Source organism: Labrus mixtus, chromosome 21 (assembly GCF_963584025.1).
Source record: "Labrus mixtus chromosome 21, fLabMix1.1, whole genome shotgun sequence".
NCBI classification, from domain to species: domain Eukaryota; kingdom Metazoa; phylum Chordata; class Actinopteri; order Labriformes; family Labridae; genus Labrus; species Labrus mixtus.
Genome location: NC_083632.1, coordinates 23070648 through 23095619, shown reverse-complemented (window position 1 = coordinate 23095619; position 24972 = coordinate 23070648). Strand labels below are relative to the sequence as shown.

The 24972-nt window shown below is 38.5% G+C and overlaps 1 protein-coding gene across 1 annotated transcript; it reads left to right on the top strand.

Moving 5' to 3' along the window:
* Positions 1–2629: 2629 nt before the first annotated feature.
* si:ch211-183d21.1 (uncharacterized) lies at positions 2630–24584 on the top strand. Its single transcript, XM_061028276.1, has 12 exons — positions 2630–2875; positions 3619–4475; positions 5471–5651; positions 6764–6903; positions 9431–9996; positions 11090–11363; positions 11495–11690; positions 14150–14334; positions 14497–14592; positions 15997–16161; positions 19739–19832; positions 22493–24584. The coding sequence occupies exons 2-12, from the start codon at positions 3653–3655 to the stop codon at positions 22554–22556; spliced, it is 2784 nt and encodes a 927-aa protein (XP_060884259.1). The 5' UTR covers positions 2630–2875; positions 3619–3652; the 3' UTR covers positions 22557–24584.
* The last annotated feature ends 388 nt before the right edge of the window (positions 24585–24972 follow it).

Here is a 24972-nt window from a genome sequence, read left to right as displayed (position 1 = left end):
AATCTTTTTAATGACTATTGAACAGACAGCAGAAGTGAAACTTTAAGCCTATTGACTGAAGAATACAATTCAACAATGTCCCTGAAACAAGAACTGGTAACCACTTTCAGGTCAAATGTAGGATGAATCCGACCTGTAGTCTGCCAGGGGGATGAGAAGTGTTTCACAGCATCTGTGTGCTGTTTTAGGTTTGAGACAGAATAATGTTACTTTTCTTACTCCTTCTTTTAATGCTTAAGAGTAACATAAATCAAGCAAACTCAGGATTTAAATGCTGTAAATGTATTTTAACCTGCTGAGCTATTAAAAACAGAGACTGCTTATTCCACCTGATGTTTATATTTAAATACCTGAACATGCTTCATTCACAGTGAGTTTATGATGACATCACTGCAATGAAATGTTTCACATAATTTATTAAAAAAATATAGGACTTTCTTTATTTTATTATTTTGATGTAGATTATATTAATTTATTATTTTTTATTTAGTCCCATAATTGTATAAATGTTTATTTGTGTATTATTTTGCATTTTCTCATATTTTTACAAGTCTTTGCAAAAAGTATGTTGAAAAAAAATATGTTGAAATGTTCAATCTCCAGGAAAACGTTGGAGCCACTTTTTCTGTCACGTCGGTGGATTTACTTGTGGTTCTTATGTTTGTTTGCCAGGTTAGCCTGTTTCATTATTGACTTATTTATTTATCTTTTCATAGATATATTCCATATTTGCTCTATAAAAGACACCAGCGTTATTGTTTTAAAGAGCATTTATAAACATTTATAAACTTATTTTACTTCACTGTGTTAGTGTAAAAAGACATGTCATTTTTTCTATCACCTTTCAATGAAGGCCAGATTTATACTTATATTATTATATTATTTTAAATGTAATAATGTACTGTCTACTTTCAGATAGAGCCCGACAGACGAACCAATACCTCTACAGTTGAATTTTTTTAATACAGCTTTATTTTGATTTGGTGAAATATCTGATTAAACTTTTGCCCCTGTATTAGACAGAACCCCAACATGAGGTAATCACAGGACTCACTTATACACATTCAACTGATAACCAACTCAGGGAATTTAGGGCTTTTAGACTCGCTTGAACTTCACGTTAGATGTGGATGTCTTTCAAAAGAAAATGGCTTTTCCATTAAAGTTTATTCAAGAGGCAGGAGACCAAAGGCCCCTCCCAACATCCACACCTATTCAGTCTTTTGTTTTGGGCCTCATCAAGTCCAAACCCCAGAGTATATGTTGGTCTTGGAATATATAATCTACAGAGAATATTTTTTAAAGTAATGCAGACAGTAGAGAATGAAAGTAAATAGTATTCAAAAGGTGTATTTAAACAGATGTGGACATTCATATGAAAAAACAATTATCGAAACCTTTAACTTCATTCACTATCTGTCGCTTCCAACAACTCAAGTCAGCTGGCTCGTGGAAAATCTGAGCAAGAGCACACCGCCAGTCCTACTTTAAAGAGTTTAATGAATAAAATACAAAATTGTCTGAAAAAAATAATGTTCTTTTAGAGATCAGATGTAATTGATCTATTAGTGGAACTGTTAGACACCTGATGGTAAATATAAAACAAACATTTAATTTTCTAAAATATTTGAGTCATTTACATACTGTATTATTGCATCAAAAGTTATAATACATTACAAAGAATCTGAAACAAACCATTGAATGTTGTGTTTTTAACTTTGGTATGCTTAGAATATCTTTAAACTTTAAAGGCTTTATATGTGATTTTCTGATCCAGCAGATGTCGCCCTTGAGCACCAGCATGAAACCAAAACAACTCACGCTGCATTGTTGTGTTAGCATGCTAATGGTAGCGATCTTTATTATGCTCGTATCTTCACACTGCATGTAAATTTACCCGAAATAAGCGTGATCTAGAAACACAGTTAATCAGTGAGTACAGTATGTTATTCTTCTTTTCTCTAGTCCCTCAATTAAACAACTTTTATACACGAGGGGAGGAGTCAGCCGGCCGTCCAGACGATGTAAACAAAGTGAAGATAGGACTCTGAAAACATCACAGACAGTGGGACTCGGGTGTTACACCCATTGTAGACAGTCATGACTCACAGAGTTATTTTCAGAGGATATACTTGATTTATATTATATTTAAGTGTGAAAAATCACATATAAAGCCTTTAACAAACTTTTGTACTTTAACTTTTATTATGTTTTATTTCTACACAGCAAATGTTACAACTAGGATACATTAACATTTGTTTTTCTCCTTCAAGCACTAAACACTACTTTCCAGATGAAGCAAAAGCTTTGAAAAATTGCTCAAACTAAAACTGAACTGAGGTCAACTGATCTAATTTGGGGGGATCTTTGGCTGTCAGTTAAGTGTTATAACTGACCCCGCTCTCCCGTATTTTACAAAGTGGGGTCAGGGGCCCCCTTCAGGTCTTTAACGAGGCTTCTTGGGATGAACTCCATGCGATGGTGTTATTTTGTACTAAAAACATGAAATATCAGAGGTTTAAATGTTGAAATATTTGACATAGTGTTGAGACGTGTTTTATTCTTCACAGATCACGTTTCTCTTGGTTTACTTTGAGTTTTATCTTCAGCTGTGGATGTCTGAATGGTTTACTGAGTCGTAGAAAAAAAAAAGAGAGAGCTTCCCTGGCAGGCATCATCCCCCTCAGTCAGTCTGACCGCCCACAGTCCGGGGGGAGAAAGTGCTGCTTTGTGAATGAAGGGAGCGGCGGAGGACAGAAAACAAACTTTACCAAAGATTATTTCCGGCGAGTAGATAAAACGATTTGATTTCCAACTGCGTAGTTTGGACCGTGCAGGGCGAAGACACCTGGGCGACAAGGAAGGAGGAAACACGGTAAGTTAGGACGTCTTTAAGGAACCTTGTGTGGCACTGATAGAAAGCAGATTGACGGCTCTTTTTTTTTCGACGGAAAGATGCATGGCAGCCTAAACCGTGACTGGAATAACTGTCGTAGAATGGGATGATTTCAGGGCACATTTTAACGCTTTCTCCCATTAAAATACATTAACAAGAGTTACTCATGCACACTAACGTAGTCTCCTTATGACAAGTTAAGTAACGTTCAAGTTGTGGCGATTTGAATGTATTGAGGTTGATGTTGAATTTGTAAATAGCATCACATATCCAAATTCGACCCCGAGAAACGACACGGCTCCTCTTTATTAGCCTTTAAACTTCCAGTAACTTCTATGATATCGCGTCAATTTACTGCTAAATGAACCATTTGACCGGTCCGTTGAATACAAACTTTCCATCTGCTTGCCAGCGTGTTTCGCAACATTTCATGACTCATGCAGAAGACGTGCATTCCCAATGTCACCATGAACAATAAATACACTCATAGAAGACTGCTTCATGACATTATGAGGTTAGTCCTGCAGGGAGTCTGCTGTAGTAAACGTTGTGAGCATGCTTCAGTAACCTTTGCTTTTATGTGGCTAAGATTTAGTTTCAGATGTGTTGTATGAATGAAATCACAGCAGGCTATTACTTCAGTTTGCAAAACACTCAGTTCTTTTATTTCATTGAAAAAAATTGTGGTCCTTTATTCATTATAAAGATTATATTTTTTACAGAATCTGCTCTGTCCAGGCATTTTAAGGAAACATCATGGAGGTTAGTTTGGCCTGTGTGGTGTCTGTCTGCATGCTGGCAGTTGTCTGTTGTGAACCTTGCCTCATCATCAGCGAGATCAACGCTGACAACCCAAGACTGGACACCACTGAATTTGTGGAATTGTACCACACTAGTGGACAGCGGGCATCACTGGACGGCTACACACTTGTCTTCTACAATGGGAATGGAAATGTAGCCTACAAGGTGCTGGATCTCAAAGGTCAGAGCACGGACGACAGAGGATTCTTTCTGGTAGGCTCTGTGGACATGCTGCCCAAACCTGCTATCCTTCTGCCCCCCAACACCGTCCAGAACGGCCCGGACGCCGTCGTCCTCTATCACACGTCTGCTGCTCGATACAACGAAAAGATGAACGTCACATCTCATGGACTGGTGGACGCCGTCGTGTACATGACCCGCCGCACGGGGGGTGCAGAGTTCCTGGCTGAAACTCTGACCCCAGGAGAGCCGGCCTTCGTCGAGGATGAGACTGCGCTTGAGGGTGACGAGTCAATCGAGAGGTGTCTGCTGTCTGAAGATCGCTGGGGCTTTCAGGTGTCCTCCCCCTCCCCGGGTCAGAGGAACAATTGCACCGCATCTCTTAGTCCAGCAACCATTCCTGTCATTACTGAGCTGAAGCTGGGAGGAGGGCAGGTGGACGGGTTTGTGGAGCTGACAGAGGCCTCCGCTGCAGGTCCTCTGGTGCTGGTGGTGTTGGATGGGAAGACGGACCGGGTCAGTGTGAGCGCAAATGTGAATGTGGACAACGCAAGGAATGGGTTGATTTCCATGACGATAGAGAAGAGCTTCATGAAAGGTCAGTTGGCTGTGGGTCATCATTAGACACCTTCTAAAACCTGTACTAGTATTTCAAATGCCTGTCAGAGCCTGAAATGCAATATTTGAAGAAGAAGGTGCACTTTATTTATACCACAAGGGGAAATGTTCCATAAATTTACATCCTGATACCGATTTTAATACATAGATTTAAGTACTGGCAAATGCCAAGTTTGTGTTTAAAAATATACATTATTTTGGTCAAATGACACTTTTTGTAAACATTTAGCTAGCTTTTGCTAACATTTCATTTCTTGGTTGCACACCATTGTTGTTTGTAATTGTCACATGTTCATTTATCTGAAACCAGTAGGTCTTTAGGAGCTAATTGGTAATAGTAACAGATCGGTTTATTGACTGTGTATCCACTGGTACCCACATTTCACATTTTGGGCAGTATCTGATTCTGATACCAATACCAGTTCATCCATAATGAAGCAATGAAATGAAACAATGAAAAAAGCCTCGGATACAGCCTAAAATGTGGACTCTGCAAGTACACCAGTCATTGCATTGACTTTTGCCCCCTCAACATAACCACATGTATCTTCTCAAAATTGGTAGCCTTTACATTTATAATATACCACGAGCAAATTTTGTTTCAGAGCAGAAATTAAGAAATAATTCTAAGGCTATATGGAGGATGTTTATCGTAACAATATTTATCATGTGGGGAAAAAAGACAACAGTGTGGTGCTAGCAGAGGGTGTAACATTAGTTAAATAACTGTAATCAGTGTTTTCCAGTCACACATTTCAAGGCTGTATATTTTTAAATGAAAACACAAAGATTATTAAAACGGGTAAATAACACAAATAAAACCATGTTAAAATGTGAGTGTCTCTGACACAGACACAGGTGGTCAGGAGAGGCTGCCAGCTAAGCTGCTTCTAACGTTAGTTACGCTTGGTCCTTTTCATTCACTCACTTTTGTTTCACTGTAAATTCTTTGTTCCTGTTATTATTTCTTCTCAGGAGATGAGTCTGGGGCAGTGGCTATTTACAGTGGCAGAGCATCAGACTTCCCTGTTGGCAGTTTTCTGAGCCAGATACAGCCTTTGGATGCTTTTGTGTTTGCTGGACCTGGAAACAGGCCCAGTGCCAACCTCACAGAGACTCTCATCCCAGGCAGACATCCCTACCAACTCAGCAACAGGCAAGAGTCTATGATAGACGCTAAAGGTTTTCCTACTGTGTTACTCTCAAGAGTTACACCATGCCAATATGACTGTAGTACACACAGGAGTGAGTGTGGAGGGGCTTGTGATGTTCTTTAGGTCAGCCATGTTAGTTATATTCAGCGGTTATTATTTTAGGCCACTCTCAAGTGTTGTGACACACCAAGATGTGTTTCACTCAAGGGGGGAAAATGTCAGCTGATGACCACTGTTCCTCTTTCCTAAAACACTGTTTTCTTGTTTGCTGTGTGAATCACTGGGGAACAGCAGCAGTCACATGCAGGCTCTCAGACACTTCAAGACATTTTGCGGAACAACTCTCATAAAAAATCGACCATCAAGTTTTGTTAACACCTCCCTGATAAAAAATTGAACTTAAAGAAACATACTACTGAGAGCAAGCTAACATGCTTCAAAAGACTATGCCTACATAGCAAATATTAGCAGATATTACAGTGTTTGAGTTAGCATCCTTGCTAATAAAAATGGGTGTTACCGTATGACACATCAGTATGGAGAGAAATTTTGATTCAATTATAAATGATTCTATATCATCAATGTAAAGGTAAACATTGATCTTTATGTCATCTGTATGATTCACTGAAAAAAGTATAAATCTTTTTTTTCTTTATATTAAAAAATAATTCAGGGATCCAATTGTTAAGTAATATTTAAGTTGTTTTTGTTAGTTGATAAACGTGATACCTCATTAACTGATTTCAATAAATCAACCTATGATATAGGTTAATACAAATCTGAGGCCTTTAAATAGAATCAGAACTAAACCATATTGTGAAACACTTTGTGATATCAGCAAATGTAGTACAGTGTTTCTCCTACCATTATATAAGGGTGATTTAGGGTGAAGATTTATTTTTGGTCTTTTTGGGCCTTTATTGTAGAGATAGGATAGTGGATAGAGTCTGAAATCAGGGAAAGAAGTCATTTAAGGATACCTTTCTATAGAAAAGGACAGCTGTCATTAAAAGTAACACATCAACACCAAGATTCCGTCAAGTGTTTGTGTCGGCGTCCGTTCTCAAACCAACACAAAATGTTACATTATATAAATGTTTTTTTATTTCTCTAGTTTAAGAGAGGGAGGCTTCTATCTGAGTCGCTGTGGTGTGGCCACCTGGACCAGAGACCCTGGGGTCTTCTGGGAGGCCCCACAAACTCCAGGACAGCCCAACCAGTGCCCCTGGCCAAAGATCTGCCCTCACAGTATTGGTGAGTGTTTGAATGTGCTTCAGGACTCCTGAATTCATGTTGAATGGTCAGAACGATTAAGATCTGTATCTTTGAAAAACCTTGGAAGATTCAATTCACATTCTTGAGCAAGGCACATTTTCCCCAGCCCAAGATAATTATTATATCCTGCTCTGACAGAAAACCAGAGTTTTGCTTTCTCTCTTCAGTTTACACATGGTGAGGGAGGGAAAATGAAACCTATATGGTTGACAAACAGACTTTACTCGATGCCTAAGCTCCCTACAATTTGTAAGCAAATGTTCAATCAATTACTTTTCTTATGTGTAGGGTTCTGACTTATGTCACTCATTTATGATCCATTTATCTCCATATATCAAAATACATCTGCTAGGTTGGGCCTTGTTAGCTGAGTGGTTTCAGTGCATGCCCCGTAATGGCAATGTCTCAGATTTGTGGTCAAACCCCCTTTTCTATTTTTTATTTGCCTGTATGCTAAACTTTTAAAGAAAGCTTATTATACAACATTTCAGCTGATGAAAACTATAGTCAAAGAAGTTATAAACCTTACATTAGTTCCTCAGATTATGATTTCCACATGTAACTTAAACTGGAATTAGACAGTGTAACTTCATTATGTTAATGTCAATGTTTTAAATGTATGGCAGTGTAACTTTGCAGCTTTAAAGTAGTTAGGAAGTAAAGAAGAAGATTATCATTTTATTTTATTTTAATCTTTGTCCCTCTGTGCCTTCTTTTTGAGATGGGTCTATACATACAAAAGTTTATGTTTAAATGTTGGGGTTGTGATTTGAAACAGCGTGCATGATAAATTGATATTATTAATGAGATGTAGACAGAAAGGAAGTGATGATTTTTTGTAAAAGTAAATATAATGAGGAGCTTAACTTAATTATATGTGGCAACATGACGTTTTAGGCGGTTGAAAAGAGGAAGGTCATGTGAAGCTGTGGGAAATGTAGGATGACTCATCCGTATGGTGAGACTGTCGTTGTTTGTTGAATACTTGGCTGTTGTTGTATAAAGATCTACATGTCTATGCATGTAGACATGGATACTTCAAGGAAAAACTTTTTTTCATCTTCAGGAACCACTAAGCTCTGCTAATGAAAGGCGTCTGATCTTACCTTCAAAAAAGGGCCCTAAGTCTCGAGCTAGACTCTTCTCTTCTGTCGCCCCCCGGTGGTTGTGACATGAACTACCAAACTCCATTCGATCTGCAGAGTCCCTCTGCACCTTTAAGAAAAAGCTAAAGACCCAGCTCTTTCATAAACACCTACACACTTAATGATATAGATCATGATATTGATGATGACGATAATGATATTTAGGATAGTTTTGATGCTGATTAGAACAGAAAAACAAATCAAGTTGTTGTAGTTACTCTCTGATGTACGTCACTTTGGACAAATGTGTCTGCTGAATGAATTGTAGAACCATAAAGTCTCAGATTTCTGTTTGTTATTCTAAGGATACACATGCTCAAAGTCAAACGCTGACCTCAGGGAAGTTAAAGGTTTTGTCATTTACAAGCTGAGGAACCAAGGACCAAAGCTAGAATGGAACAAAAGTGGAAAAATGTAAGAACTGAGAGTTTTTAGAGGATACTATTCCAGAAAGAAACTGCTGTTAGAGAAATTATGTTAGAGAAGTTATGATGTTGAGAACAAATCCAGTGTTTTCTTCCATGAGGACTCATCACCCAGAAGATTTTTTACAAAACATTGACAAGTTGCTGAAATAAGGTTACACACTGTAGAGTTCTCAGCAGCAAAATAGCAGAATTTACAAAGCCCAACGTTTTGTAAGACAATCTAAAAAAAGTTTGAGTGTTATAAACAAACAAGATTACGTTTTTAGACATTTTTTTCTGTCTTAAGACATCGCTACGTCTCATTTATCTCATCTTATTTTGTAGTCTCAGCATCTGATGAGGCTTTTATTCTTTTTAGGAGAAACTAGATGAGATAAAATTAGTCTGAAACAGAAAATGACAAATTGGCATTACACCAACCCAGTTGGCAAAGTCTGCCTCACTAATGTAGTAAGACAACAGGTTTAAGAGATTATTGTGAAGGTTTTTCTGCCTTCACCTTAAAATTATGTGATTTTTCCTTTTAGATGAATTGTGAAATACTGCCACCTAATGCCTTGTTTTAGGTGTTGCATGAATGCAGTAAACATGTAATAACAAAGTATTCAAACGTACTTCAAATGTCCTTGTGTCTCATTGCAACACAGCATTGAAGAAAAACAGATAGTGTTGCAGGTGCTGTTTTCTAATTATGATAAATCCCTCCTTACAGTTTCCTGCCTCAGTGTTCTGATCAGTGATACTTCTGTAAAAGGCTGGAAGCAGCTATCCTTGTAGTGTCAACAAGTAACAGAATCCACCATGCAGCATGTGAAAGCTCTGAAAAGAATGTGATTCATGTTGTTTGTTAAATCGGGACAGAAACTATGCCAAGATGAATTCAAACAAATCCTTCCACAGTAGCTTACTTATAATATATCCTTAATGCTTTAGTGATTCCAGGAGGGACAGATTCACCGCCTCACCTCCCGCCCTGGGGGAACACTGACTTCCTGATCAATGAGCTGAACACTGACACACCCGGTGCAGCTGAGGATGGTGAGTACATTGAGCTGTGGCATCCTTCAGGACGCCGTGTGTCCCTGCAGGGCATCTGGATCCTGCTGTTCAGTGCACACAACAACAGACCCTACAGAGAGATCAGCCTGAGTGGACACTTCACCACCTCCAAGGGATACTTCCTGCTGGGCAGCGACCGGTTGGTGCCGGCTCCATCACTCCGTCTGCCCCCAAACACCATCCAGAATGGACCAGACGCTGTGGCGCTCTATCGCAGCCCCTTTGGCCCACCGTCAGCCACGCAGAGAGGCATCCCCACCAGAGGCCTGCTGGATGCAGTCGTGTACCGGCAGAGGGGATCAGACAGGGAAGCACAGGAGCTGAGTAAAGCTCTGACTCCAGGACAGCTCCCCCTGCTGGAGGATCCAGAGGTTCTGCCTGGGGATGAGGCCCTGAGCCGCTGTCGAGGCCTTTACCCCTACGACCTGTCAGCTTTTTCTGTGAGTACAGAGAGAAAGGTTTAAGTCATGGTACATGACTTTGTTAGCTTAAAGGCTAATACACTTGCGATTAACGCTTCTTTAAAAATGAACAGAATTAAACAATGGTAAAAGAGAGATGCAGTAATAGGAATAGATCACCATTTTAGCTGATTTGCACACAACAAATATTGATACTACTTACGTATCTGTATTCTAGAGATGTACCAATTTCATTATTCCATCACTGTACTAAATCTGATAGGTAGACTATTATAGTATGGGATCAGGCTATAGACTGTATCAGAGGCGGATACTACCATTACTCTCTATAGGCTAAATATTAAGCTACATTAAGAGGGCAGTAAGCTAAGCTTAGCACCAAGAGGAAAAACAGGCTGTCCACCTTTGTCCATCTGCCAGCACCTCTTAAACTCTCATACTAATGCATTATGTCTAATTTGTAATCCGTTAACAAATTGATGTGTTAAAATGATGCTTTGATCTTACAGGCCTTATTGGGCCTCTCTGTGTGTCTTCACTTTTTGCAGTCTTGTCACAGGTCTATTTTCAAGAGTTTGAGTTCATACTCGAGCTGTGTTATATGGGGTTACAAGTTGCTTGGCAACAGATTGTTGCCGTTTTGAAAAAGGAAACAACACAGTATGTATTTGTGGTTGTGACGCTTAAAATGTACACTTCAGGAAATCGTACAGAAAGTCATAGAGAAAGTAACATGCAGTATTCTGTTGAATATATTTGAATGTCTCTTCAAGATTTCCTTTCAAGTGAAATTCATCTGTACACTGTACAGACTTTGTTTGCATTTTATTCAGGACTAACACTTTATCTATGCCATCATATTTCTATGAAGTATCTGCAAGTCCCTGAGGAAACACACAAAAAAGTCTGCTTTAGGAATCATTATGTACTGGATTGTCAAAGAGACTTTAGGAAACTCTTTCTCAGAATGCTGACCTTTTCCTTTAAATATTTAGCAAGTTCTTTGTAGATTTTGAGCAAAACTGTAACCAGATCTGTTCTATTTTTGCCATTACATAAAAAGCAGATGTACCCTTATTGTATACACATTTATAATAATCAATCCCAACAGGTGGCTCCACCCACCCCACTGAGGGAGAACAGCTGCCCCCGTCCCCCTCCAGCCCCTGAGGGCGTGGTCATCAGTGAGGTGGCTAGTGGACATTGGACCAATCATAGCCAGCAGAGGGCTTTCGTGGAACTACACGGGCCTGCTCTGACGGACCTGCAGGGCCTGGTACTCACTGTGTTCGAGCAGGAGCGCAGTGGGTCCGTCATTGCCCTTCCTCTTACAGGATCTATCGACCAGGATGGATTTTATATAGTGGGAAATGTCACTGGAGCAGGTGAGACATGAATAAGACTTTGTTAAGGGAAACAAATAAAAAGACTTCCTGTCTCCGTCAACTCTTCTTATCCCTATTTTTTTTCACCTTCTGCTCTTTGCACGCCTTCACCTCCTCTCTCTCCTGCATAGATCAGACTTTCCCAGAAGGCTCAACAGTGCCGGTACGAGGAGCGGTGGTCCTCTGCTATGACCTGTTCAGTGTTTGCAGAGCTGGAACTGCGCTGACAAACTCCAGTCTCAGAGATGTTCTCGTGTTCAGTGAAAAGCAGCAGCTGCTCTCCTCTCTTTCTACCAGCAGAGGGAGACAAGTGATTCCAGCTCTGAGGTGAGCAAAATCCAACAACATGAACCATCGAGACCTTAAAATATGTTAGAACTTTTTTCAGACTGTTAAAGGAAGTCATGTAAAAGCCTTCTTCTGATTATCTGAATTGGGTCGGGCAAAACACTGCCAGAGTCCCTGCTGGTTAAAGGATCTTTGTTCCTGCTTATTGTTTTAAACTTATTTTTTTACCAGGGCAGGTTAAACTTATAAGACTGGATTAAAACAAATCAAAACAACCCGTCAACCGGAGCATGTGGGTACAAATATGGCTCTGCTCTAGAAGCAGATTTGATAATCAGTGGAAGTGTTTTTCATGTTATTGGTTTTATTGATGGAAAAGCAGAGTGACAATATGCTTGTTAGTCAGCATGGACAATAAAGGACCCTGAATCCAAAGCTACTGAATAGAATAAACCCTCGTTATTTTATTTTTTTCAGCTGTGATTTTTCCTATTCTTAATATCAAATTGTCTTCAGCAAAAAAAAAAAAAGAATACACTACCTTAGGGGAGGGAAGAGGTGGGTATCTACTTTCTTCACACAAACCAATTTCCTTGTGGGAAACCCAGGATTTGTGGCAGGGATTGGCTAAATGCAGCCTTTCTATCACAGCATCCATTTTGCTTCAGTGCTATCTTTTTATGGGATCGATAAGATGATTGCAAAGTTTCCAAAAAGACATATCCAATTTTATATCCACGTATTGAGGCAGCGCTTCATATGGCTTCCCCTCTCTCTCTCTTAAAGCAGAAATGTGCTCCGAATGTCATCCTTAAAAGTGAAATCACAGATTAAGATTAAACTACCAGACGATGATAGATTAAAGCAACATTCATGTCAGATCAAACAAGATGATTTATTTAAGAGTTATTTTCATAAAGTTTAGCTATGATGCTGTTTTTACACATGCATCCCTGAGAAACATACTGTGAATATGTCCAATTACACGTTGCACTGATGTAAAGACATCATGTCTTGCGTCCTTGCATGTAAGCTTACAGTGTGTTACAATAACAGCCAGCAGGGTCACATTTTTTACACACTGTTTACTGCAATTGATTGGAAAGCATTTTTGTTTGTACAAGGAATCAGTGTTCATTTGTTTCAACATAACCTAAACTAACTGGTTTTAATTGATGTTTTACTTCTTATCATGCTGTTAATGTTTTCAATAACTCCTTGCGTCGCAATTTTTTATTATTCATTTATTAACCTTTATTTAACCAGATAAAGAACCCATTGAGATCAGGATCTCTTTCACAAGGGTGACCTGGCCAAGAGGTCAGCAGCACATGTCGTAAGAACAGTTACAATGAAGTGACAGTACAGATTAACAACATAGTGTTTTCAATAAAAAAGAAAGTGTGGGAGCTGTGACACAACAATAAAACAACAATTTAAGATTTTAAAAACACAGGCACTGTTCAATGGTCTCATGCTGTCTGTCCCTCAAGATAGAACGGAAAGCTCCAAGTGAAATAAGTTCAGGGAGTTTTAATTCAGTCTGTAGAGTATTCCATGCTGAGGGGGCAGCAAAGCTGAAAGCTCTTTTTCCTAATTCAGTCCTTAACCGTGGAACAGATAGAACAAGTGTGTTACAAGAATGCAAGGCATAGCGACTGCTTGTTCTCCGTAATAAAGCACACAAATATAAAGGAATCAAGCCTAAAAGAGCCTTATAAATTAGGGTCAGCCAATGTGCGTATCTGCGTGCACTCAAAGAAGGCAAGTTCGATTTCAAATACAATTCACAATGGAGGGTGAGACGACTACAGCCAGTGACAAATCTCAGTGCCGAATGAAAAATAGTGTCCAAGGACTTGAGACATTTGGATGACGCACTCAAATAAAGCAGGTCCCCATAATCAAGAATGGGCAAGAAGGTCGCTGTCACTAATTTCTTTCTGACCCTGAGAGAGAAGCAGGTTCTAGTTCTAAAAAAGAACCCAAGCTTCATGCATAGTTTAGTGACCAGATTATTGATATGAGCTTTAAATGAAAGCTTCTGATCTAGGATAAAACCCAAGTACTTGTAGTTTAAAACCTGCTCTATAGGTTTTCCTTTAGATGTTACAATATTTGTAATGTTCTGTAGTAGCACCTTTTGTATGAGGGAAAACCATGAGCTTGGTTTTATCTGTGTTTAAAAGCAATTTAAGATCATATAAACAAGACTGGATAACATTAAAAGCAGCTTGTAAAAACTCAAAAGCCTGGGTGAGTGAGGTTGAACAGCAATAAATAATGGTGTCGTCTGCATAAAAATGATACATTGCATTTGACAAGTTATTACAGAGATTATTTATATAGATTGAAAATAAAATGGGTCCCAGCACTGAACCTTGGGGCACCCCTTTAGTAATGTCCAGAAAGGAAGAGGTAGTTCCAGCCACCTGAACACATTGTATTACTTTTACTGTGTGTTTACTGTATGTTTGTCTTGTTGCATACCTGTGCAGGTCGGTAGAAGATGGCCCTGTCTCACTCAGCCGTTGTTCATGCTGTGAGGTGAGAAGCTCCTCCTCTTGGACGAGCTCATCCCCCACACCTCACAGCACCAACCTTTGTCCAAGCTCCGCCTTTTCAAGTCACATTGACCTCTGCCTCGGACCCTTGGCCAGTGAGTGGCACGAGCAATCAGGAGGTGAGGCAAACAGTTTTTAAAAATGTTTAAAACAGGGCAGATAGGCTTTCGACTTTTTGATTTGAGAATATGGGTTGATTTTTAAAAAAGCGATGTCCGATGTTTAGCAGAGAGTAAATAAGCATTCATAAAAGCTGACATCTTCTTCTGTTATTGTCACAGACTGCAGTGCTCTGATCCGGGGGAAGAAAGTGGCTGAGGTGGCCGATTACCTCGAGCAGAGGTGTCACTGTGGGATCTCTGCCTTGTATCTTCAAGGTGAGACAACTTTTTCATATTTTACAATGAAATTGTACATTTAGCTCTTTTCAAATTTAAGAAATGTCCAGCTCATCCTTCAGATTTAAGAAATAGTGTTTGTCCAAATAAAGTAAGAAAAAGAGGACAGAAAAGATTAGTGACACCTGAGTTCAGTGGGACAGGAGGAGAAATTCTAGTCAGCACAGCGGGACACTGCTACCATTGTGTTGTAGTAAAATAGGGGAAAAGAAGAAGTCTTTCAGTAGTGAGAACAAGTCATTAAAGTCCAGGGGCCTCATTTATCAACAGTGCGTACACTCAGATGTGTGTGTAGGAATATTCCCATGCTAAGAATGGAATTGATCAACTTGTACTCTTACTTAGTAAGAATGTGTGTAAATATAAGGTCAGCTCTGACCATGCTTACGCACAGAAACAAGTGTTGTGCAGGCCGTCCACCCACGATCCTGAGGAGCCTAAGAGCGCTCAGGAGCTCCCAGGAAAGTAGGTGGTTAGTGACTGAGATTTATAGATAGATACATGCAGTAATATGATGTACTGTATATACACCGAGAGAGAGAGAGAGAGAGAAAGTCTTTCAGTTGTGAGAACAAATCATTAAAGTCCAGGACCGCTGTCCGCATTATTTGATGAATACAGATTTATTTTGTCCTTTTGCAGATTCTAAAATACATTTGTAAGACATAATTAGGAAAACTTTGCACGCACTGATGATAAATGAGCGCTCAGGTTCGTTTTGACTCACATCATTAGAGTGTAGGAAGGAACATTTAACTTATTACTTATGACATATGCAAACATCATGTAGAAGAAGGCAAGGCAATAAAAAGAAAACATGTAAAAATGAAGGCGGAGCCAAAGGGCTCTTCATACAATATGAAATATTAGGTAATCATAATATTTTTATTTAAAAATGTCTACATTTCATTATACCAAAAGTTAATCAGAAAAAATATGCGTGTAGAAATCATACCTGTTGTTATAATACAGTAAATTAATTTCTTTCATTGGGTTTATTTAGAGCCTCCATGATAACACTCACATGTGGATCTGACCTCTGGGTGTGACAGTCTGGAGCATTCAGATCTAAAAACGTATTCAAAAGCGTTAGAGGACTTTTTATTTGGCTGATTCAATAAATGGCTGGCTTATTTTTCTGCTTTGATAAATAGTGTTTACTCAGAAGAGATAACAGAGTTAACTGGCTCGAGGGAGATATTGACTCCTAAAAGTCAGACAGTGTTTCAGACGTCTGTTTCCCTGGAGTCATAGTGAAGAAGGGAGTCTACAGCTGAGTCCAGGGTGACTTAGATTTTGTGTTTTAGGATGCGAGAAGGTACATTTGACTTTAAAAAAAAGCCCCGCAAATAAATGAAATAAATCTGTTTTTCTGTGATCAAGGAGCAAATTTTTCCTGTGTGTCTGGCTGGCTGCGAGTGTGGGGGAACATCCAGGCGCTGTCGGACCATCAGAAGGCCCTCATCATCCAGACATCACACATGAGTCCTTCATCTGCTCAGGGAGACGTCTGCTCAGCTCCATCAACACACAGATATACAAGCACAGGTAGGTCAGCCCATCCTCAAATTACCATGCAAGATCAAAAACGTGGACAAAACCATCTAATTTGTGCTTATAATGCAAAATGCCACTTAAAAAAACAAAAAACTAATACTCATGAGCTAAACAAAAAACTCCAAAGTCTGTAGTCTGCTATGAAATGAAGACTTCTCAGTTTGGTCTTTGGAGTCTTGATCTGAACTGAAAGAAAAAGAAGCAAGTGGCAGCTAACTCCTTGTGTTGGGTCCTGCAGGACCATGTGTCAAATTAGAGATTATATTATATACCTAATTCTATACGCAGTATAGGGTTTAGGGGAGTAGGGTGTCAGACAGATCCAGAAAGGTCACAGAGGCAGACTGTGGTGTTATCCTCTTTATAAACAGTTATATCACATCCCGAGAAGCCAGTCAAGTACAATGTTTCCAAAAGTGGGAAGATTATTCCCTGATAGAGCAGGTTGCAAAGTGAAGAGGTCTCTGACGGGTCACTTTGCAGGAAATATTGAAGATTAATGCAAATTGATAATTAATGGATATAATTTAAAATATAAACTCTTTGTAGCCGCAAATATCGTACACTGAGGCAGCAAGAGAGACAGAGGCAGACAGGGTATGGACGACAAGCAATAGTCTAATGAAATAGTCACTAGTGGTGTGACTTCTTTAAACGCTAATCCTTTAGAAAAACAGTAACTGTTTAGTAAAATCGCCAACTGTTTAAACGTTAATTAGTTTTTTTTTAATGTGGTAACGTGCACATGTCACTGCACAAAACACAGAGCAACATCGGTTCAGAAAATGTCAACAAGAGTATGTATGTATGTCTGCAGCCTGGTTGAGGCAAAAAGGCATGAGATGAGAGGTCACTAGGGTGCAGCCATATCCGACTCATCCACCCCTCCCCTCCTTTTCACAGCTTTCTTCTGAAGAAGTGTAGAAAGAGAAAGTGAACTCACCGTCCATATCGTTATTTACATGTTCCATAACACTACGTGGTGATAATGTTTTAAATGATCGTAGTTAAAAGAATCAGAATTGCCTCGTTTAACATTCAGAATGTTTTATTCTGTTAACGTCACCGGAGGTCGTGTCCCTTTGTATACCTACTTGTTCATTTATTATTTCGTTGTCGTTCTTATTCTTTTTGTTTTGATTTAGTTTTAAGAAATAGATGCCATGTGGTTCTTGACAGTAAAAAATGTTGATTTAACAAGCCGGTCCCGCTAATTTTCATTGACGCCAAGTTTGTAATGACTCATCACATTGAAGCATTTATGCTTTGATAACCCTTTGAGATTTGTGGTGTAATTATTGTACATTTGAAAACATTCATGTTAGTTTGTAAATCTATCTTACAGAAGTTGGTGCTCTTAAAAGCAGAGAGTGAAAAAGTAGAAAGTGATACAAACGGTATTTGCCAGTAAACAGAATTTAAGCCTTTGATTATAAACTCAGACCTGCTTTCATGAACATTTCTGCACATTGAGACTGCTAGTTGAGAGGGACATTACCTGTCGGTGTTTGAGTTATAATCTTTAAGATTATAAGCTTTTCAGTGCAATTGCATGAAAATGTTTCAGGAGCAGCTTTTCAACAAATAAACACACTGTATTTTTTTCAATATGTGTTTATTTTCATTAATAGTGGCAGCCTTGCTTGTTGAGAAATACAATAAAATCCTACCTGTATCAAAATAGTGTGAGTTTGAAGTACTCAGAGGTCAAAGAAAGCATGAGAAGGTGTTCTTACAGTAAGTGGGAAAAACATCATTTCCATTCAAGAGATTGAAAAGAACCAATGCACTCATCTGGGGAAAAGTAAAATGTTGTTGGCTCTTTCATGGTGAAGTACTAAAAGCAGGGATGAGTCATGTGGAAGGAAACAAGCTGAGGTGAAAAAATGCATTGAATCTTTTCACTGTGGTTAGTGATGATTTCAATCTTTCATCAAAAATGCAAGACATGGCCATTTTGTCAGCGGGTCAGAATTTGACATGTTGAGATGGAACGAAAAAGAATGACATTTGCTGATGGATCAGTACTTCTCACAGTGTGTGGCACACATTACAAAGGGGGGCACATTTCCACCCATACGATCAGCATTGGAGACCATTGAACAATGAAATAGAGATAAAAAGAGAGAGATTTGTTGTGAAGTCTCTTTGAATGCATCTGCTGCAGAGAGTTCCAGACTCTAAGGTGAAAACCTATCAGCTCTACTGCTGTAACAGAGCGGAGACGGACTGGACAGGCATCTGCTGGAATTTGGCTGTAAAACGGGAGTTTTGTTACATGGAGCATCCGATGGCTCAGTTAAAAAAAAAAGAAGCTGTTTTCAAATCCGTATCCACAGTTGAATTTGCAATCTGCAGGCTTTGTTTCATAATCTGTGCGCACTGATTTAAGTTGGACGTCTGTGCGCTCAGTGAGGTCCGGATGTTGTCATTTACGTCCATGCAGGATACCAGCACTCTGCAAATTGTCCGGACCCCTCTTTAAAAGAAAACAGTAACCAGTAAAAAAAAAAGAATAAAAATAAGATCATGTCTTTAATGCATGACCATGTGTCTCAGGTAATAATCACACTCTGGATTCTGTTTTAATGTTCATATTGTTTGCCATTCTTAAAAGTGCATAAACAAAACAAAACAATGACATAGTGAGTTCAGTAACTTAAAACGACTTTAGGCTAATGGTATAAAGCTACAGCTGAAGACATTTTATATGACTGCAATAGAAACACTCCAACTCTCCAGTCCACGTGTTTGTTAAAGTATTCAAATGAACACATTCATCATTGTGTCTGATGAACACTCAAAGACATTTGTAAAAGACACAAAGTGGTGCATAAAAACTGATCAGAATGCAGGAAAAGAAATGTTAGCTGCTTAAAATGTTCTGTGGGAGACCCCAAGTTTCCCCTAATTACACTGAGAAGTTGAAAACATAGTTTATCTGAAATAGCATGATTATTACCTTCTTTGAAAGAACTCCAAAAGCAGGCATGCACAGTCACAAAAGGTGTTAAGAGGATGTCGTTCTTATTCATTTTGTTTTGATTTAGTTTTAAGAAATAGATGCCATGTGGTTCTTGACAGTAAAAAATGTTGATTTAACAAGCCGGCCGCCGCTAATTTTCATTGATGCTAACTTTTTATTACTCATCACATTGAAGCATTTACGCTTTGATTACCCTTTGAGATTTGTGGTGTAATTATTGTACATTTGTAAACGTTCATGTTTCAGGATGTAAAAGTCATTTTAAGGTGAACTATATATCTAATACTAGAAAAGTAATAATGCAACAATCATGCTGATTGACATAATTCATGTCTTGTGATGAAGTCTTTTTTACTCACTGTCTCACTGAGTCTGCTACATGGAGAAATACCCTGAAACTGAAATGAATAGAAGGATAAACTGCATCTCATCAAGTCCATCCTGCAAAGATGACCCACTTTATATGCATGAAGCTTTAGAGGGGTTTGACAAATCTGCTGCTGGTTTGAATTACATCCCAATGTTTGAGTTTCAATTTTACGTTTCAATGTTTGTTTCAATGTTTGTTTCACTGTCTCCTAGCATCTGCCCTGGGGTTGCAGATAGGCCTGATTGTAGCGGTCCTCCTGCTGCTGGGACTAGGAGCTGCTCTGTTCACATATTTCTACAGGAGGAGGTGAGGAGTCTTGTTCTTTTCATTATCTCCTGCTCCCTCTTCTCCACAAAGCCTGATAAGGATCATTTGTCTCACCTGCTGAGTTGCTGCTCTTCTCTTGAAGACACTTTGAGTTGTCAATTATAAATTCAAATGTAAAAATGTGTTATTAAGTTGGTATGCTTTTACAGCTTTCTTTTCCCTGATCCACTGTGATAAGTGCTCAGATCATTTAGAAAAGACGTGTTTCAGGTGGAAATTACAAAGCAGCAGTCTGTGGCATTGAAGTACTTGTTGGAGAAAATAGACTTTAAAAGATAAGTGAAGCCGTTTACAGAAACCGTAATTGTTTCCATGCAGTGATGTCACTCAAGGGGCCATTTAATGGAGTTAACCTCTTCGTCCCAGTATACAAGCACCTGGGGAGGACTGATTTATTGACAGGAGTATGACCGACTCGCTACAGTAGGTGGTGATTTCAGCTACAGTAGTTGTCTTTAGACCTTCTTCAAGTTGATCTATGACGTCACAGACCAAACAATCAAAAAAACAAGTTAGCAAGCGGAAAACTGGTTGTACGTCTAACAGTGAAAACATTCGCTGAAATGTGTGATCCCCCAACCAAAGTTTCTTGGTGTGTTCAACTTTATAAATTCAACTGAGTACAATTTCAGTCGGACAAAGATGTGTATTTAAAAAGTCGAGTTTGAGGTCTTGTTTGTTAATCTCTGAAAAAACAATGAGAAACAAAGTTTGATTTCTTTTCTGAGCTGAGATGAAGTTACTGAAAGTCTGACTAGAAGGTTTCCCTCTGTGAAGTATTTATGCTAGGCTAAGCTATCCTGTTGCTGGCTATAGCTCAGTCTGCAGGGACTTGGGTTGGGACCTGGAAGGATGCTGGTTCAAGTCCCAGTGCAGACTAAAGTATGGAAGTTGGTCTGGTGTCATTTCTCCAGTAATGCAACTCCAATGTTTGCATGTCCTGTTTGTGTACAGTTAAAGAAAACAGTTTAATACTAATTTGAAAAGGAACAGAAGAAGTTATAAGGGTTTGAAAATTGGCCAACTAGACAAGAGATGGGCCCTTTCCGAATAGTCACAGTTCAGTATGCAGTACGTACTATTCAGTAGGGAGTTTCAGTATACTGAACTTTCGTGGTCATTCAGTATGCATTTTTTGGGTCCACCTCAGTGTACTGAACATTTCAGTATGGATACTAACTTCCGGGTTTCATGCAGTATGGATTGGATGCGTGCTTTCAGGAAATTAATTGTATTTTACCCACAATGCTGTGCGAAATTAAACGTAAATCGTCACTTCACATCTGCCTCCAAATCAAAACAAACGAGCGTGGATTAATTGAATACATTTTTAATCTAGAGTTAAAGTCCCGACTGAAATCACTACTTTAAATTAACAACAGAAAATATAACAAATGTCTGCATTATTATAAAACCTTTCCCCCTCTATTTAAATAATCATTTCACTATTTAAGTGCGTCTTTATTTGTTTATTTTACTTTATATTCTGTATATTTCTGTCTTTCATTTGTTCTTTCCTTTATGTACTGTATGTTATTTAGTTATTTAATCTGTCTTTTACTTGATTTACATTGTGATATTGTTTTGTTTACCTGACTGTATATGCGCATTACTCTTCTTGAATAAAGCTAAAAAAAAAATAAAAACGGGTGGATGCGGCCGGTTCTGGTAACGTAAATGACGTCACTTCCATACTGAATGAATCAGATGAAGTAGGAACAAATATCTGTCTACTGTGTGTGCATACTGAATAGTAGGTACTAACAGTATGCAGCACGGATAGTACGTACTACATACTGCTTAGTGCCTACTGAAAGATTGAGTATGTACTTGGCAATTCGGATACGGCCTGAGTGTACTCGTGTAAAAATGGATTCTCTCCGTTTTTTATTTTTTTTAATTCAAGTTTCCGTCACAGTTTCCGCCTGAGAGAACAGCACATTGTGTGAAATGTCATCAGTAAATATCAGGTTTTAGTGTCAGACTGCTGCTATGACCTCAGTGCTTAGTGTCTCGTCTTAACATTTTCAACTGAAAAAAAAAAAAGGAAGTCCACAGTGGAGACAGAGATTTCAACACCATCCCTTATCATCCAACCATCTCTTCTTTTTCTGTGGAAAAAATGTTTCTTAATATTTATCCCCATCACTCCATTCATGTGTTTGTGCAAGAAATAAAAAAACGAGCTGTTAAAGACTGTGCTGTGGGAAATGAAGCAGATCACAGACTTAATTAGAGATATGTTTTAGAAACCTGATTTTAAGCCTCCCAACCTCTGTTTGTAACTGTTTTACATAAGTGTGTTTTTTTATTGCAGTTTTGTACTCTCTTAATTATCTTAATACATTTTATACTTTTGTAGACTGATTTTAGCAGTCTTGTATTATCTGTCCCCTGTTTTTCTTTTTGATTTAATGTCTGTTTTCTAATTATTTCTGTAATGACTCGATGTCATTGTAAATGAGGGTTGCCCCTTAATGATCTTTTGAGTATAAATAAAGGTTGAATGTGTTTAGGGCACACAGTGGGAACAACCGGAAGCTAAAACTTATAACTTTGAACATTAGCTACTGGAAACTAATTGCAATGTGCATATCTCTTATGGTGCTATATATTCTTTCCTCTGCCTCTGTTCTCAGGCGTCCTCTGGACTATTACACCATGGAGCTGAGTGAGCACGCAGAGGGACTGTCAGATCTATAATCCTGGCTTTGAAACACTGTGTTTGCACCTGGAAGTGCTCTTGTGTGTGGGAGGACTTCAGCAGAGAGATGGAGAGACGGGGGTAATAAGAGATTTGTTTACTCCTGTTGGTTACGGGTTGTTTCAAAACGAGTGCCACCACAAGTGTCCTTCTCTGTGACACAAAGTCATCAAATGAGACAACCCAAGAGAAGAATTTTAAAAACGATATATATTGTCTTTTTTTCCCTTTAATGTCAGTGCCTGTGAACAGTTGTGGTTACTACTTTTAGAAAGAAGAGGACAGAGAAAAAGGGAGCATTTTTGTCTTAAATACTTGAGTCCTACATGATCATTTTTGTTGACTTGTTCTTGTTACTGTGGAAAAAGACAGCATTTTAAATGTAGAACAGCCTTTCTTTAGATGTATGCAGTAAGCTATATCAGTTTAACATGCCATTATCAGCTGGAACGCAAGTGTTTTAACACTGACAATATTTGCCACGCTCACATTTACTCTTCAACATGGTCGACGTTGTGCTTTGTTTTTCCTGCTACATGCTGTCAAATCTGATCACTCCAAGGGCCTGACTGTCTTTAAATGTGAAAATCTTCTGACGACTGTCTGTAACCACTGTTGTATGCGCACTAAAAACAAACTGTTTACATTTTCTTCAAAGGAAATCAGAAAAAAAGGGATGTCAGAGACTGATGAAGTGTTTTTTTAAATGAAGAGTATTTGACTTTTGAAATGAGAGACTGTAAAAAAAAAAATCAGAGCTGTTTTATGTTTCACTTTTTTAAATGGCTCAGAATCCTCTACTGTGCCTTTATGTTGTTTGATCAGCTGATCCCTGGATTTAGACGGAGGACAGTACAGCTGAACACAGACATCAGTGTAAATACTACAGAGGTGATGCTTCTCGAAGGAGAGGAGCGTTGACTTCAAATGTCAAGTGATTTCTTTATTTTCTTACAAAGAAATATAGAAAATGGTTGTGGTATGGGAAATAGATTTAATATTTTGATTGGTTTAATTCCACTTTTTTCAAAGATTGTAAAAAAAAAAAATCGCCAGTATAAAGTGCCATGAAATAAACTCGTAAGGATGTCCTCATTTTGTAATAGAGTGGATGTGCTGATGACCTTTCACTGCTGCCTTACTCATCTGCTGAGCTGCAGGCTTTTAGTGAGCTTGCTTTAATTGCCCTGGTGAGCAAATGTATTCCCTCAGAGCCATTTGTCCTGTTTAAATGTTTTAAATATTGATGTTAATTAACACAGCACTCTATAGAAAATTAACCCTCTATACCCGGTTTTCTTTTGCAGCTAGTTCAACCTTGTTTAAAAATAGAAGAAAGTAAACCAGCTGTTTCATAAAAAGTCTTCTGTTTAGCTGTTAAAGTTCACAGACATGTTTAAAGTGATGTTCATGAAATGTCCTGTGTTGTAATCTTGTTTATTCTTTGAGTAAGATAATACGTGTATAAAGTTATAAATAGAAGGCAGAAAAGAGGCAATTTGTCCTCCGAGTTTCAACCCAAATACAATGTAGATTATGCAAATGGGTTAACACTTGTAAAAAAATAAAAAGTGAACTATGTTTGACCCTTAAGAAGCTGGAATAACCCTGAACACATTTGCATTTACCGCTTGTACTCAATGCAGGATTTCAATTGATAATCAATGTCCATGCTAACATTTACCATATGCATGATGTGCAACGACAGCAATCGTAAAAGTAGAATATTATTTTATGGCTGAACACAGAACTTTTTTTATAACCATAGTTGAAAGAGCTACAGCAGCATTTAGAGGAAGAATGTGCGACATTTTACACAAACAAAGCAGAAGTGAAGTATATATGTAATTGTCTCTGAGTCATGACTGTCTTCAGTGAGTGAGAAGTGCAAGTCCTGCTGGCTGTGTTGTTGTCGGGGCTGTGTTTACATCATGTTTACATGGACGGGACGGTCAGCTCTTCTCCTCATGTATGAATCCTGTTTTAGTCAAAGACCAGAGAAAGAAGAATAAAGTACTCGCTGCTTATTTGAATGTCATGTAAGCTTTTTTAGATCACGCTCATTCTGTGTCTATTTATATGCAATGTGAAGCTACAAGCTAACTAAAGAGCGCTAACATTAGCATGCTTACACAACAATGCAGGACACAGGTGATTGCAACTCAGAATCAGAATCAGATTTATTGTTCAGGTATGCTTACACACACACAAGGAATTTAACTTAGGTGAACTGTGCTCTCTTATGTACAGGTACAACATTAAATATAAATAAACATAAAAAGAAAAGACTAATATTTACATAAATATGAAACAGTGCAGTGGTGAATAGTGCAAAAGATGCTGAAGTAACATGATAAGTAAAATGCAGTTATGTGACAGATGGGTCAATTAAGATGTCAATTACAGTATTTACAT

What these genes read in the sequence shown, in the direction of transcription:
- si:ch211-183d21.1 (XM_061028276.1), top strand. Translation starts at nt 3,653, where the DNA reads ATGGAGGTTAGTTTGGCCTGTGTGGTGTCTGTCTGCATGCTGGCAGTT. An exon ending in CAAGTGATTCCAGCTCTGAG is followed by an intron (nt 11,691 to 14,149) that starts GTGAGCAAAATC and finishes ATACCTGTGCAG; the next exon opens with GTCGGTAGAAGATGGCCCTG. An exon ending in CTCTGCCTTGTATCTTCAAG is followed by an intron (nt 14,593 to 15,996) that starts GTGAGACAACTT and finishes TCTGTGATCAAG; the next exon opens with GAGCAAATTTTTCCTGTGTG.